This window comes from Tupaia chinensis, unplaced genomic scaffold (assembly GCF_000334495.1).
Source record: "Tupaia chinensis unplaced genomic scaffold, TupChi_1.0 Scaffold000305_1, whole genome shotgun sequence".
NCBI classification, from domain to species: Eukaryota; Metazoa; Chordata; class Mammalia; order Scandentia; family Tupaiidae; genus Tupaia; species Tupaia belangeri.
The window spans coordinates 1,397,393-1,414,371 of record NW_006159795.1 but is presented as its reverse complement, the minus strand read 5'-3'; the positions used below and the strand labels follow the sequence as shown (position 1 = coordinate 1,414,371).

General features: G+C 37.3%; 1 protein-coding gene across 2 annotated transcripts in view; it reads left to right on the top strand.

The window, feature by feature from the left end:
* SNAP25 (synaptosome associated protein 25) overlaps window positions 1–16,979 on the top strand; it is a 111,299-nt gene that overhangs the window by 80,471 nt on the left and 13,849 nt on the right. The window contains exons 4-5 of one of the 2 annotated variants that reach the window (XM_006150914.3): window positions 5,637–5,685; window positions 13,685–13,802. In XM_006150914.3, coding sequence (XP_006150976.1) covers window positions 5,637–5,685; window positions 13,685–13,802 — 167 coding nt within the window. Of the gene's footprint in view, window positions 1–5,636; window positions 5,686–13,684; window positions 13,803–14,205; window positions 14,324–16,979 lie in introns of both variants that reach the window. The other variant, XM_006150913.3, reaches the window with a different exon arrangement.

The following is a 16,979-nucleotide window of genomic DNA, read 5'->3' as shown; positions in this document are numbered from 1 at the left end:
AATTGTGAGCAAGGCATTATTAAAGTAGATTGATTTGCTCTTACTCTCTCCTGGGTTATTTTATATTTATGGCCAAACATCACTTATGCCTAGGGCATTGGGTATTCAGATGATATTCTGCTTTTCAATCAAAAAGGAAATTTTCTTTAAAGAGAATCAGTATTAAATATTCATCAAAGGCAGAAATCATTTGGAAAATCTGAGCATTGAAATATCAGGATCTTGCCCATGATCCCAAAGTTCATCAGTGCTATATAATTCAAATTGAGCTGAACCCTTATTAAAATTCAGACTCAAAGATAGGAAAGGTTACTGAACTTATGAAGTCTCCCTAAGGAAAGTAATCCCACTTCCATAGTGGAATATACAACTTGGACCGTCCTTGCTGGACTCCAGGGTGTGCCAGCAGGGCAGGGGTGGAGACTTGCTTTTTATAGAAGCCACATCATCATTTCAAGGACAACATAAAGTTAGGACATTGATGAGGAAAGTTTAGAAAAGCTGAACACCATAGAGAGGTAAAAGGTTACAAGTCATATAACTCTTGGTGCCTAGCCTGGAGGTGGGAACTCTCTTAGTGCATGCATTTCAAAAAATGTTTATGGAACACCTAACTTGGGATAGGAGGAGAGAGATAAATTGCAAGGAAAAGCTAGAAACAGCTCTCCAAATTCAAGGTCATGCCTGCTTTAGCAGCACAGTAGAGGGAACAATTGATTCTGGTAGGAAAATCATGAAGGTAGCTTCAAGGAGGGAGTATGGGATTCCAGTGCCCCCCCCCCAAATTAATTCTGCTAATACTTAATATAATAAATGAAGTCTACACATCAATTTCTTGGGCTATAAAAAAATAGCACAGAACAAGCAATACTGCTTTTCATGAGTGTTTTGGCATTTTTTCTTTTCATGCTAACTTATCTTTCAAGACAATTTGGTCATGGATAGAAAATAAGCATTCTAAAGCTATGTTTGTGTTAGGTCAGACTTTCTGTTAAAAGTCAAAAAAATCAGGTTTGGCAGTTCTTTTCAGATATGTAGATATGGGGTCTTCTGGAACTCAGGCACTTAAGACAGTGCCTGGGGTGTTCTAATTTTAGCTCGAATGTATTGGACTTTGAGAAAGCATCTTGGAATAGACAGAGGATTCAAAAATGTTCTCTGTACATTGTCTGAGATCAGTTCAAAAACCAAACAAAAATAAGTAGAGAACTAAGTTAAAAGTAAAGTAAATACTCTTTAAAGAATAAGAGAAAATAATGTTTTACATCTCCTGAAATATTGTCTTCATCCTCATCCTTTTCTTGGGCTTCTAGTCCCCCCAAAGAACCATGCAGTTATTCTGATAGAAACTGTCAGCAAAACAGTGGAACCCATGTAAGTTCTCATGTTTATTAAGGATCTACTCTGTGTCCTATATTTAGAACTAGCACCATCATCATCTAACATATATTATTGAATTTAATCCTTGTAGCCACCTTTGAATACTACTTCATCACCATTTTACCATGTAGGAATTTGAACTACACAGGGGTTAGGTAACTGGCTAGAGACACACATTTATAAATGGCACAGAGAAAATTAAAACCCAGGTCTATAGGATTCTGGAGTGTGAATTCTTATGCACAACACTTAACTTTCCTTTCACCAGCCACTCTCCTACAGTATCTATTTTCTCTTTGAGAATTCCACAGTGAAAGGATCTAAGACAACAAAGCAGCTGATTCTAAACTGATGGAAACAATGCTCAAATTTTCTGCATGTTAATGTGCTCCTTTCTAAAGCTACCACACAGGCTCCCACAGCAGTGAACCTTTAGAGGACTTCGGTTTCTGTAGCTCATTGTATCCTCATAACTACTGTAGAAAGTGAGGGAGCCCTTCCTGTCTTCATTTGACAGTTGAGTAGCTGCAATACCGAAAGATGATTTAGAGCAGTAGCACTGCAAAGATAGGTCTAGAATTCAGAATTAGCTGACTCCCAGATCCCAGCTTTGCCCACCTGAATACTCATTCTCCCACTGGGAAGCAGAGTTGAGAAGCCTTGCCCTTGTTTGCCCTTTATTCTTAGTGCCTGGGATAGGGTAGAGACTCAATAAACTTTTACTGAATGAATGAGTGAGTGAGCAAGTGAATAAATGAATCAACTTACCAACCACACACTCTTACTTGGCATCCCCGCTCTTATCTTAAATGTGGGAAATCTGGTAGGTTTGTGACTCTTCACAGTCTCGGGACTAATGGGTGACTGAATTAGGATCACAACCCAGCATTCCTGATGCCTAGATCACTGCTGTCTGTTTCTGTCCTCGCTAAATGGAGTGACCTTAAAAACTCCGCCTGCAAATTAATTCTGTGAACTACTTACTGCTGAAACATTTGGCACTGGACTAGACCAACGTGAAATAATACATGCCAGGCTCCATATAAAAATGATATAATAGGGCCAGGAAGTTAAGGTAGCTGGATCCCACATGGCTGACTGTGCCATTGGAGTCTTGGACCCAGCGGCTTGAAATCACACTGGATGTGTATGTGAGGATGTCCAAAGTCCTGAGAGGAGAATGGAGGTGAAGGAACTGCAGCATGGCCCTCCCTCTAGGAGAAATTTCACACTTTTTCTCTCTGTCTCTCGCTGGCACGCACATACACTTTATTGCAAATAAGCAAATGAACAAAAGGCATCACAAAATATTGAAGAGTGTAAACAGATAAGAGCTGGACTGACCTAACTAAAATCACTAACCTGTTTCCCATCCATTGTCTCCAGTAGAATGGAGCGGGGATCTCAGGCGTGGCCTTGACTGGGTCCTTGAGGAGAACGTGTTCTCTGAGTTGCCTCTGTCCTCACCAGAACTTGCACTGTCACATCCAAATGCCTGAATAAGCCATTTTTCAGAGTTTCATTTCATTAGCAGTGGCTAAAATGTGCACTAAAGGAAAAAGAAATAATTAAAATGTAGGCCAGTAGGGGCCAGCAGGTGGCATGGTGATTAAGACACTGAATTCTCACATGGCCTACTACAGTTTTAAATCATGAAGATCACAGCCTGAAAATCATGCCAGGTACAAGTGTATACATGTCCAAAATTCTGAGAGGAGAATGGAGGAGAAAGGATTGCAGCATGACTTTACCCCCTGGATTGGGGAGTGGTGATTTCTCACTTTCCTGCTTCTCTTTCTCTGTCTCTCTCTGGTAAGCACACACACCTTATGGCAAAAACCAAAAACCAAAACCAAACAAACAAAAAGCCAATATACACAAAGATGTGCTTACAACCCTTTAAAAAACGATAAAAAATTTTCAAATGCCTTCGTGGTCTGTATCTCACTACTCAGTGTCTCCCTCACTAGCAGTATGCATCAGGGAGCTTATTAGAAATGCAGAATCTCAGACTCTACCACAGTCCTACTGAATCCAAACCTATATTTTAACAAGATGATTCATATGCATGGAGAGTCAGACACACATTAAAATTTGAGAAGTCTTGGTCTAGAAGCTTTCGGTGGTACTTGGTAATGATACTGTTAGTTTGCTGAGATAGTCTGCTATACATGCATTTTCTTGTTTCTTTTACTTTTTTCTTCTCTCTCTCTCTTTCCTTCTTTTTTTATTTATTTGCCAAAGGCATATGTACTCACAAGAGAGAGAAGATACCCTCCCATTGGGACATGCATGCTGCAATCTTATTCCTCCATTTCTCCACACTGTGAGGATTTTGGGCAGGCATGCATACATGTCTGGTGTGTTTTTCAAGCCACTGAGGCCAGGATTCAAGCCAGTGGCCATGTTAGATCTGACTCCCAGTACACAGGGTCAGCATATTCTGAGTATATTTATTTTATAGCACTTATGTAATGCTTACTATTAAACAAGCTTTCTTCTAGCGCATTCCACATATTAATTCATTTAATTCACATAAAAAGTCAATGAGGTATTAACTATTATTATTGCTGTATTACAAACAAAAGCAACCAGGATACTTGGCTGAGGTCCTATAGCTGGAAATAGAATCACCAAGATTCCAGTCCAGAATCTGGCTTTATAATCTGTGCTGTCAATGACTCCTAAAATCACCTTGTGCTCTCACTCTCCAAACTACATTCTAACTGTCCTGCTAAGACCTATCAAAGTATGCTCAAAATGGAGGTAGGCTTTCTTGTCCTGGAGAATCAACCCATGTATCTCAAAAATGGTGAGTTTGTAAAAGCACATAGGAAGAATTTTCAGTGTTTTATTTAATTTTTTAGAAGCACTATTGAAATTTTATTATTAAAATACTGCATTAAGGGCTGGTTCCATGACCTGGTGGTTAAGGTGGCTGGATCCCATGTGGTCAACTACATGGTTTCTGTCCTAGATACAGCAGCTTAAAAAACACACCCACCATGTATGTGTGCATGCCCCAAATTCCAAAAGGATGGAAAGATGGTGGAGAAGGAATTGCAGGGTGACCATTCCCCATTGGGTGTGCTTTCTCCTCTCTCTAGTGAGTGCACACACCCTCTAACAAACAAACAAACAAACAAATGCTATATTGAGAAAATCTTCTGTTGAGCTCCACTAACATCACTTTCCTTTCTTAGTTCCAAGTAAGTTTGTTTAAATTTTTAAAATTTATTCTGGAGGCTACCATGAGCTTTCCTTGAAAAAATAAGTAATCCTAAGTAAACAATGCCATTTTAAAGATGTTAACACTTACTCTGTAAGGTGAAAGGCCTTTACTTAACTGGCTAAAATTTCTAGAAATGATGACTACTGAGAATGAAGGACAAGAATGTCTTTGTCCCTTCCCAGCCTACCAACTACTACTCTCTTCTTCACAGAAGTCAGGTGGTATTTGCTTTATTTGGATAATGAGTGAGATGAGGAGTACCTTTTAAAAGCTTCTCTTACACAAAAGAACTGCAGTAAAATGTGTAGAGAATTCTTTTCTCATATTGTAACATTGAGGAGAATTTTAGATCTCATTAAAAAAAGTCATTGTTTTTCATCTCAATCTCTTTTCTAAATGTTGTAGAACTTCTCTTCATAGAGAATGGTAGAATGGGTCTTCTTTTGAGCTGCGTTTCTCCACCTTTGTGTATCCATGCTCTCTTTTGATAAACCTAAAAATCTTATGCCCCCAAGATTCTTATACATCTTCCCAATGGGGCAAAAGGATACATTCAACCTATTAAAATCTACATTTTCTTTTTTGGCATAACATACTAATGAGGATTTTAATAGCTCTGATTTCAATGATGGATGTTATGAAAACCATAGGCATTTATTTTCTAAATATAAAAGTTACAGTATAATATTAAGTTTGTATATTCCAATATAGGTTGAATGCATCCTTTTTTTTTAAAGGGTTTTGCCATAGAAAGACAGAGAGAGGTATTGGAAGTCCCATTCTAATTTCTACCCTTTCTGCCCCCTGAGAATAACTAATAGAGCAAATCCACAGGATACCCCATTGTTCTGATTGCCCCTCCTCCATCTAACCCCTTAATGCCCTTGCCATTATTTCCCCCCCCCTTTTTTTTTTTGGTCCTTCTTCATTTTCCATTTCTATAACTAATTGTTCCCTTACTGATTTCTCTTTCTCTCTTTTTCTCTAACTTCTTTTCAACTTTGCTACCATTATTGGAATGTAGAGTAAAGATGCTGGTATCAGGACTTTGGTTATGTTGGATGAACAAGGAGGTAAGTTCAGATTTCTTCAGTAAGCACAATTCCTCATCTGAATAGCATGCAGTTTTAAATTATTTGTGCATACCCAGGGGGCCATTTTGACATGTGTTATGCATGTATATGAGTGTAAAGTTTCTAGACTTTTCATCTTGCTTTTTTCCTTCCTCTGTTGAAAAGATTGGTAAAAAAGAAAAAAGTATGGAAATGTCGAGGCCTTCTTCATGATTGAATGAATGGTAATATTATCTCTGTTCTATGTGTTGAGGTAACAGAACTTTTAAAGCAAAAGCCATTTGTTTATTTATTTTAAATGATAGTATTTTGGACAGTATGAGAATTATTTTATTCCACTTAACCCCACCTCTAATAAATTTGATTTTCTTTTAATAATATGTAGAAAGAATGAGAATATAGTGTATTATATTATCTACTCTTTTGATCATCCTTATTTAAAACCTGGCAGTTTTGAGTCCAAGTCACCTATGAGAATTCCCTAAATAACGGGAAGCTATTTTTAAAAATAATTATTTTACTTATTATTATTTTTATTAAAGATATTTTTATACACATTATCAACATTTTTATACATAGACATCATACATATATTTTAATGACTACATAAATTTGATTGCATGAATATACCATAATATTGACTAACAATAATGATTAACAAGTCAATATTGGTCAATATAGTTAATAATAATCAACTGTCAATAATATCCTTGACTAATGGCCATTTATAATTTTTTTCATATTTTATTGATTCACAAAGGATCTTAACTAATCTAAATACTTTCAATAACAAGTACAGTGGACATACACATATCTGTGAACACACGTATGACTTTAGGAATAAAACTCAGTGAATAGGATGAACATACTATAAAGCAGCACCTAGCTGAGGCTATATAGCTTACTGTAGTCATTACATACATATAGATATGTATATATATATAGATAGACACACACATACATATATATATATATGTATGTATTTTTTTAATTTCAAGAAAAGCAGTTTTAGCTTTAATACATCAAAATTCAACAGTAGTGTTAAGAAAAAATTGCCTAAGACTTAAAACCAGGAAAAAGATTAGAATTTTGTTCAAACAGTAGGCAGATACTAAATACTCAACAGATATGGACAAAGGTAAAATCTGGCAATAAGTGTATTATTATTTTTTAATGTGACTATAGAGAGTGGAAAAGTGAGAATGCAAGGTGCCAGGTCTGGGACTTGAACCATGATTGACCTTAAGGGAGAGTCCAGCATCTGAACCACCATGCCACCTGCCAGCTTCACTGGAAGTTATTTTTAATAGGATATAAGCAAAAAAGTATCATCTGAAAAAGACAAATTAAACCAATTGAAATATTTGACCTACTTTTAAAATCATTATAGAAATGCCAGAAATAATGAAAATCAGAGTACCAGCATTTTAGTATAATATCTTTATATTCTAACGTAGAACACAGAAGGGTAATATCATAATTGTTCTTTATCTCAATAATCTAACCATATGGTGATAGTGCATATAATTCTAGCCAGAAATTAGTTGCCTGATTGCATTTTGAATTCTTAATCATAAGAAACATATTTTTGGAAGTTTTTTCTGTTTATTCTTATTTTGAGAAAGTATTAGAAAAATTTCCACAATAATGAGTTTTTCTTTTTAAAATGTAAAAACTTATTTAATTTATAGCACAGGATACCATAAATAAATCCCAAGCACAAATATCAAGCTGGGGGAAAAATTGCCACAGAAATCACAGACATAGGCATTTACCTGAAATACAGAAAACTCTTGCATAGCATTAAATAAAAGGGCAAAGACCTTAAAAAAATGGACAGTATATACAAATCCTCAATAGACAAATAGACTAAATAAGCCATGTTCCATTCATCAACAATAATGAGATACAACACTTTATAGCAGATTGGTATAACTTTTAAAAATTGATAACAACTAATGCTGTTACTGTGTTGAGGAAACAAACCGTCATTCAACAGTTGTGTGCTATAGAGACCAGTAGAAATATCTCAAAAAATAATTTTGTAGTATATTTAACTTTGAAATGCGCCTATCTTTGACTAATACATCTTACTCCTAGAATTTATATTTATTGCTTATAATCATGTATGACTAGAAATACCTAAATTTCTGTCAGTGGGAGAACAACCAAATTAATTATGGCATGGCCATAAAAAATGTTATGCAACCAATACAATAAATGAGGTATATCTTTACTTATTGATTTCTAAGGAGTTGGGATGGGGAAGAAAGGAACTGGAGGGAGGTATATTGAGTCCTCAGGGAAATAAATGATAAGAAGCATTTAGAAGTATAAGAAATTTGTTTGGGAAACATTTGTGTTGGGTAAAGAGGAGAGGGAACAGGAATCAGCAGGGAGTGGCTTCAGGCCATGACTCAGCTCTGACTCCTGTGAAAGGAGATTGGAAAGGAAAGTTTGGGTGGGGAGAACCTTAGACTTCAGTGCTTCTCTGTGAAAATCTCATCCAGGCTGATGAAGAGACCATGAGCGGGACCAGCAGTTAGCGTAATGGCTATGTCACTGGACTCCCACGTAGTCGACCGCGGTTCGAGTCCCGGACCCAGTGGCTTAAACTCACGCCGGGCGCATGTGCATGCGTGCCCAAGATCCCGAGAGGAGAATGGAGGAGAAGGGATTGCAGTGTGGCCATGCCCCTTGGGGCATGATTTCTCACTTTCTGTCTCTCTGTCTGAGAGCGCACACGCCCTATAGCAAAAACCTCTCAAAAAAAAAAAAAGACCATGAGCAAAAGTCACTCCTTAGAGGAGCGCAAAAGTCACTCCTTAGAGGAGCCCTGTACTAGACAGAAATGCTCCAGCTCTTGTAGCCCCCCAGCCCCCCCCCACCCCCCATGCTTAGCTATTGACTTGAAGCTTCCCAGGGAGAGCAAGGCTTCAATGTAAATGCTGTAGTGGGTCTCACAGGTACATAGCTAGAGCCATCAGCCACCTACATCCCTCCTGACAGATTCTCGTTCTCTCTCTCTCTTTCTTCTCTCTCTCTCTTTCTCTTTTTATTGGCAAAGGGTATATGCACTTTCCAGAGAGAGAGAGTGAGGGAAGAAAGAGAAATAAAGCAACCTCCAATGGGGCATAGTCACATCGTAATCTCTTCTCCTTCTCTCCATCCTGTCAGGATTTGGGGCATGCACACACATATATCCAGTGTTTTTCAAGCCATTAGGGCTAGGATTTGAATCACAGTTGGCCATATGGGATTTAGCTCCTTTAACCACTAGGCTACAGGACTGGCTCTGGATTCCCTCTTAACAGAAGTTCTCAGAGGTATATCCCTATGACTCTCATATGAGAACTTTTGTCTTTACATCACTTATTGCATTACAATTTTTTAATAAATATACAGCAATCAGGGTTTTTTAATTAGAAAAGAGTATTGGAAATACATCAATCTCAATGCTTTTAGTCTATTTTTCAAAATACAAATGGTCAAAATTTATACACAAATATTAATAACAGAGCTTAAGTAGAGTTTTATTTTGAAGGTATTACTATAACAATACCAGTCTTTAGACTTCCTCAAATGAATTTGCCACAATCATAAGATTTTCTGATATAGTCTGTCTAACAATGTCCCAGGGTTTTAAACTCAGGATACAGCAAGTCATTACTTTAAAAAAAAAAAAAAAAAAAAGATTAAACAGTTGGTGCCCTTAAAAATAGTGGTACTTCATTTCCAGAGCAAAGTCGATACATATACACTCAAATAATCAACTCTTTCAGTAAATAATTTTCAGTGTGAAGGTGGTGGAGAAAGGAGCATTGTAACAAAAGGAAGTTTTGGAGAAAATCCAGATAATGCCTCCCTCCCCCACAACTGTAAAACATGGACATAAAGACATAAAAAAACATGGAAACATAAGACATAAAAACTGGAATCCAAAAGAAAGTAAATAACACAGTTACTCAAGTTGTAAATTTCATTATGCTCTGATGAAGAAAATCTAGAGATATAATTTGCTGAGATCCCCTTACAGATGCAAAAGTATGAAATTCTTAAGCGCAAATGTTTCCCAGGAGCACCCATGTATCATTCCCTGAGAAGTACAGCAGAATAGAATATCTGTTTGACAGATTTCCCCATGAGATAGTTAATGTTCTGAGCTAAAACATTTCAATTATGGCCACCCATACCACAGTAAGTGCTGAATTTCTCAGATGAACATGTTTTCTATGATAGCCTCGGTTTTTAACAGATGTGCAATAAATAGACTGACATTGATGAGAAACATACAACTGTAAAAATTCCACAAGTTGGCGGTTTCTGCCTGGCCTGAGGTGGTATACATCTCCTTTATGCTGCAATAGGAACTCAAGACCTTTTAACATGAGAGATGAGCATGAATCAACAACAATCTTCGCTACGATAGTAGATGCATTTTATTTTGCATATGCCGTGTTTAGCTGCTTAGATCGGTAATACTGCTTTAAAATTTCTCTTCAGTTATGCTCTGCTAATTTTGTCTATGCCTGAACACCAAAAGCATTGACTATTCCTACCTGCAGCTACACAAGAGCTTCAAGAAACAGTCATCCTTCTAAAGAACCATTCCAACCACAGTTGGGTCAGGCCAGACCATTCCAGGTTGTCCAGCTAAACAATTGTGTTGGGAAATTCCTTACGGGTTTCTTGTTTTATATCCAGGTATCAGGAGACATCATGGAGCACTGAGCATGACAGACAGCCCTGAAAATGTACTGAGCCCTGGGACATTTATTCCTCTAGAAAACTTGTCTCCAAGAGAAATCCCCTGAAACAACTTTGGCACTAATGCAGGATAACCTAAACCTTTACCACCATATCTCTCGTTTCTTTTGTCCTCTTTGGTGGGTTATATGTTTGTTTTGATGCTGAGGTATGACTTTCAGGAAAATCCCCTGGGATCAACTATACACCAAATAGTGAAATTTTTTACCACTTCCTGATAGAAGAAATTCAAAGTAAAACCCTAACCAAAGAGCCATCCAGCTATCATAAAGGTTTATGACACTATAAGAGCATTTGAGAAAACATTCCTTCTGTTAAAGTCTACTCTCCAGTAACTATTGTGAATGATTAAGGCTGTACTACCCAATATGGTAGCTACTACCATTTATGGCTATTTAAATTTATTTAAATGAATTTCTATGTTCATCAGTGTTAAGGAAAATTAAAATCTCATAGGCAATATCTTGTAACTTGATATGCTTAGGAAGACTTGTAGGTCAATAGTGCTGATTCTTGCTATTCTTCTAGTGTTTTGTTTTGTTTTGTTTTGACCAGGTTGAGGATTCTAAGGGCCCTTGCCTTACATAGATGAGATTAGTAGAAAAAAATGTGTACCTTTAGCTCATCCTGCCATTGGAAGGTCTGTCACAAATGACCCATGCACGTGAAAGTTTAAGCTCAACCAAGATATAGTGTTGTCTACTAGAAGATGCTTCCTAACTAAAATGTTATTCTCTTTCCAGCCTCCAGAAATAAACAGAAAACAGTCAGAAAGCAAGCTTAGGGAGGTAGTAAGCAGTCCAATCTGAGTAGTGCATTATTTAAGCCTCCCACGTGTTCCTGTCCATCCCAGAAGGGAGAGAAGGCATTGGTTGCTTTCAAACTTCCTGGTAAATGTCTTCACAGAAATCATTAAAATGCTGTAAAGTCCCAATCTGCTAAACATAACCACAAATCTAATTCAGTTCACTCTAAAAATTAACATGATTATTAGAATATTTGTGACAAAGTGGGTTCTACAATATTTTTTAAATTACTGTTTTGATATAATTTCTATATGAACATATAGTCAGCTAATATTGGTAGGTATAAAATAGTTTTCTGAATAGACTGTTTTCTGAGTAGTTCTCTAAATAAAATTAAACTTCAGAATTTCAAACCTGAGCTAAACCAAGCTGATGATCCTTGATAGAACCCAATTCTTGGAAATATTAATTTAGATTTGCCTATTTGCTTTTATCTTTTAATTTCACTTCTCTAGTTCAGAAGTTCAACACTTGTGAACCAACTCACATATTTATATGTTACATCCTAATCTCTGGAGACACAGTAGATGTGATTTCTGAAATCTTGTCAGAGTTAATATTTTGGTTAAAAAAAAATATGTGTATTCCCATGCCGTAATCTGTGTTTATTTCAGTTGTCATTATTTGAGTCCAACATATATTCCCTCTGAGCATATAGACCTCCTTTAATCCATCTTAATCAGCACTTTCAAAAGCCATCAGCAATCGTTGAATTGAAATTTGACTTCCCTATTTCTGTCTGGACGTACAATGGCTCTTCATTTGATGCTGTGAGCTCTTCCATATTGAGTTTCTTTCCTCCCTACCAATCCCCTTTCCCGAGTATTTTCTTCGATCTACAAACTAATTTATTGTATTCTTAAAAGGAAACTGGAGTGAAGCTCAGGAACAAAAATCTGGAATATAAACAATTGTCATTTATATATATATTTTTTTCTTTAAAGGTATGATGTTATCTGTGTTTATTCAGTAAAATTCTCCCAACACTATCCTGTGATTTTCTCCAAGTATCCAAGTCTGCATAAACACTGAAATTTGTTTTACCAATCATTTAAAGAGCACAGCAGAAAGAACATATTACTAATAAACTGAGTTCCATTCTTTGGTGTTTTCCAAAAGACAAAACGATAGGCATTTATTTTCCCAATTTACAGTCTCTCTAGTTTGGATACCCAATAAACCTACCTTAGTTTTTTAGAATGACAATTTCCACTGTACAATTTAATGTGAAATTGTTCTTAAGTGATTACTTATGCCCTTAGGCTAAAACTGTACTTAGTTTTATTCTAAGCATGCCTTTATTCCCGGAAGCATGGGCATGCATGCATGAAATGTAGATGAAAAGAGGAATGAAAATATAATTAGGTTTTGTAATTAGACAGCCAAGACATCCCATGGCTGCTTTGCTTTAATGGTCTTAAAAGCAATTTTAAAAAACCTTGAGTTGAACTTATAGTTACCTCAATTTGATGACACAACTTTTGAGAAATGAATCAAGTTGGTGAATGTAACCCTGGCAACCTAAAAGTATGATTTGTTTTTATGACTATCGATCCAAGATCTAAGTCTTACATACACTAAGCTTGGCTTTTCTAGGAACAAACCCCTCCTCCAGAGACAGTCATTCTTTCTGCCCTCTGCCTAGGGTTGATATTTAGCATGCCCTTCATTGTAGAGACAAGGGAATTAGGAGGCAGATCAGTGAAATGCCTTCCAAAAGTTACAGAGCAAGTAAGTCACAGAATGTGAGAGGGATCAAAATGCTCCAGTATTTCTTGTGTTGTTGTACTGATGTGACTTTCTTTTATAACTTCTATGAATTAAATATACAAAACCAAGAACAGATCGTGGGCTACCTTTGGCTACATAGCCACTGCCAGGGGAAGTAAAAGATCTGTGACCATTGTTAATTATTGCTGCTGTTGTTTTCTCCAAAGAAGAAAATGGATTCTCTTCTCTATCCCTTTCTAGTTGAGGATGCTACAAAAAAAAAAAATAATAAAATAAAAATAAAAAAAGACAGGCATATTTTGGATATTTTAAAGGTACCTTTTCTAGTAGCATTAAATTGGAATGTCTAAATCATAAACTAACACCCTGTTTTTCTTTCTCTCGGGATTCACTGGTATCTGAGTAAGTGAATATACTGTGCTATTTCCTGGGTACTCAGAATCAAATAGGCCCTCTAACCCCACCCCATCATATTGGAATTACAAACTATTTTGAGCATCTTTTTGTTCTCTTCCTTCTACCTGTGCCTGAATAGGGCAGCTGCAAGGTCTGATCCATAACAATGCATCCTCTTGGACAATGCATTGTAATTTCTCTCTTTCTCTTTCAAATTCCTGTTCACATAATCATTTCTCATGTTCTGTTGGAAACCCCCAAAAATTCATTCCACACTGTCATCCCTTTGTCCTAACCAGAACAACTCGATCGTGTCGAAGAAGGCATGAACCATATCAACCAAGACATGAAGGAGGCCGAGAAAAATTTAAAAGATTTAGGGAAATGCTGTGGCCTTTTCATATGTCCTTGTAACAAGTAGGTACTGGGTACCAGCTCTAATCTGTGGCGTCCAGTTTTCTTTCTTTCTTTCTTTCTTTCTTTCTTTCTTTCTTTCTCTCTCTCTCTCTCTCTCTCTCTCTCTCTCTCTCTTTCTTTCTTTCTTTCTTTCTTTCTTTCTTTCTTTTTGTTTTTTGCCATAGGGCACATGTGCCCACCAAAGAAACCAGAGAGAGAAGGAAAATGAGAAATCACTCTGAGTGTGTGTGTGTGTGTGTGTGTGTGGGGGGTTGGGAATGGCCATGCTGCAGTCCCTTCTCTTCCTTTTTTTTTTTTTTTTCTTTTTTAATGTCAAAGTGAATGTCTGAAGTTTTGTCTTTTTTTTCTTTGTCCTTTTTCATCTGCTTCATTCTGTGGGGATAAAATACTTGTGTTTAATCAGAACAACTGGAACGCATTGAGGAAGGGATGGACCAAATCAATAAGGACATGAAAGAAGCAGAAAAGAATTTGACGGACCTAGGAAAATTCTGCGGGCTTTGTGTGTGTCCCTGTAACAAGTAGGTGCTGCCTGCCTGCCTGTAGCTTCGGTTTCCCAAGGCCCATCTCCAAGCCTTGACAAGCTCATTCCTGCCAGGCTCATAGGCAGGATGAGTATGTGGCATGCAGAACAGATCAAAACCGTCTCCAATGCATTCATCTCATAGCATAGATGATATTAGTGGGAGTTACTGTTGATGCATTAAAAATCAGGCATACTACAGTGAAAGCTTCACTGTCAGCAACTTTTATTGATGAACATTTCAACATTTTCCAGAAAGTGTACCTTCAGACAGAGACAAACCTCTAGAAAGAGGCACCCAGGGAACTTTAATATTCTCCAATCCCTAGAGCCAAAATGATAGATTTAGACAAGGCTGGGGGTAAGTTTGAAAGATGAGAAACATGTATGTATCAAGGTTTGATTTTTTTTCAGAGACAGATGATTTGGCCCAAGCAAGCATTGGGTAGTATGACAGAGATTCTCCCTTTCTCCTACTCACCAGTTTCCAAATTTGGTCACGATATGTTGCAGCTGCATCCCAAGCAGAGGCAATAACTTCTTTAGCAAAAAAAGGCTGAAGACTTTCCCAAATTGAACCCATCTCTCTCAAATTCTTCCCTTTGGAAGCTCTACCCGTACACTGGCTGAAATGTTGAAATGTGTAGAGTTTGCATGCACGACATCACAAAAACATTCGACTGTCCTCAAGGTTCTGCAACGCTTCTTTTGGAATGTAGCAGAAATGTGACATGTGGTTATAAAGGTTTGCAACAGAAGGAACCCGAAAGTAAGGGTTCTGGAAGAGATTCATTTGACTAGCAGTGAAAAAAAGATAAATAAATGCATGAGTGGGTGGACCAACATGCATTTGGAAAATTAAACTCATTACCCTATTTCCCTCACTCCTCCTACCTCCCCCTTTTAAAAGAAGCCTTTTTCCTAAAAGCTCTCCTGATCCTAGCTTTTAGCATAGAAATTGATGTCATTTTTAGTGGATTATATGACCATTCACATCCTTTAAACTTTGAGGCTGATTTAAAATATCCCACTTCCTGTTTAGGAGGGGGAGGGGCTCAATTTACAAATAAATAAATTTTTTGTGTGTTTTAAAGAATGATCTACAGTAAAGCCTGATTAACTGGAATCTAGCTAATTGGTGCCCTCGACTGTATACTTTTGCTCCTTTTCCCTTTTAGCAAAAACAAACAAACAAAATTACATCAGAGATTTAAAATGGTTTTTCTTCAGGGCAATCAAGGTGGTTTGCATTGTCTCACATAGCCTCCAGCCCCCTACAACTTCTGCATTTAAGAGGACCAAATAGTAAGAGTTGATCTGCTGGGGGAAAGGCCATCAGGCACATCTGTAAAAATCATAAGCAAGGAAGATTTGATTATGTCCATTACCCTAAGACTCTCAGACAGAAAGCATCTTGAGAGTCAAACAAAGATATTCAGTTTGGATCTTTTCCACAGTCCTTGAATCAAAATTTTCCTCCATGACCCATGGTTCATTAAGAAAGATATAATTCACCTAAAATGTCTCATTACCAAGCATTCCAGTTAGTCAAGATTTGACTGTATATCCTTTGCAGAGGCAACTTGCCCTCAGGTGAGTTTCCATCCCTTTGTGATCAAGTCCAGCAGAAACATTTCCCCCCTTCATCAACTGTGTGTGAAGAAAGGGTGGAGGCAGTGTCCCTTGGATCGATTCTAACATTATTCTAACATTCTTATGATATGATGGCCCCTGTGAATTCTACATAGTGGTGGTCACTGATTCCTTAATGCACAAGAGACCCTAACTGAGCTTCAAAGCTTGACCTTAGTGTTCCCTATTGTGTGTAAATAATGCTTTAAAAACCATGTGTCACAACGCAGTGGCTGGTGGTGCCCTGGACTATCTGAGGGCTTCGCCCTGTCTCGGCATGTTTTGAAGGACTATGGTAGATGTTCGGCAGTGATGTGAGTCTATGTGCAGCATTGTGGGTGCAGTGGTTTGCCTTCTTTCCGAAACGCATTATTTTCCACTCCTTTGACATGCCAAAGATGGTATACCAGACATTTTACATAGCAGAAAACATCACAAAGTCCATATAACTTCTTTTCATCTGAGGAGTAAGGGGATGGGGAGTTGGAAAAAAATTTAAAAACAAACAAACAAAAACACCAGACTCTATGCTCTATTAAAATTAGTTTGTGGAATTTGTCCCATTGGATGGGCCCATGGTCCCTTGGTGCAGTAAAGTCTGACTGCTCTAAGAGATGTGGCATTATAACTACATTGTGGAAGTTGCTCAAATTCTTATTGGTACAGTTTTCCAAATTGTTGTCAGAATTGCTTGGCCCCAAATCTGCAAGTATTAGAGCCAGTTTAATATATGGCTATTAGTGAAAGAATACAAAAAGAAAAAAGTTAAATTCTGGTGTCTTGTAATAAAAAACTTGAAAATGATACCAAAGGCTTTCTCATGGTTTTGGACTAAAAAGCATGTGGTTTCTACTATGCAAAGAACCTAAAAACATCTTTGATTGCTTTTAATTACAACACCCACCAAAATATGCTGCACATGTTTCTATTGGGCACAACAGGTATGCCTGGATTTTAAGTTTTTCTCCAAGGCAGCTCAGCAAAATACAGCCCATGGAGACCACACCAGTTCTAAACCACTC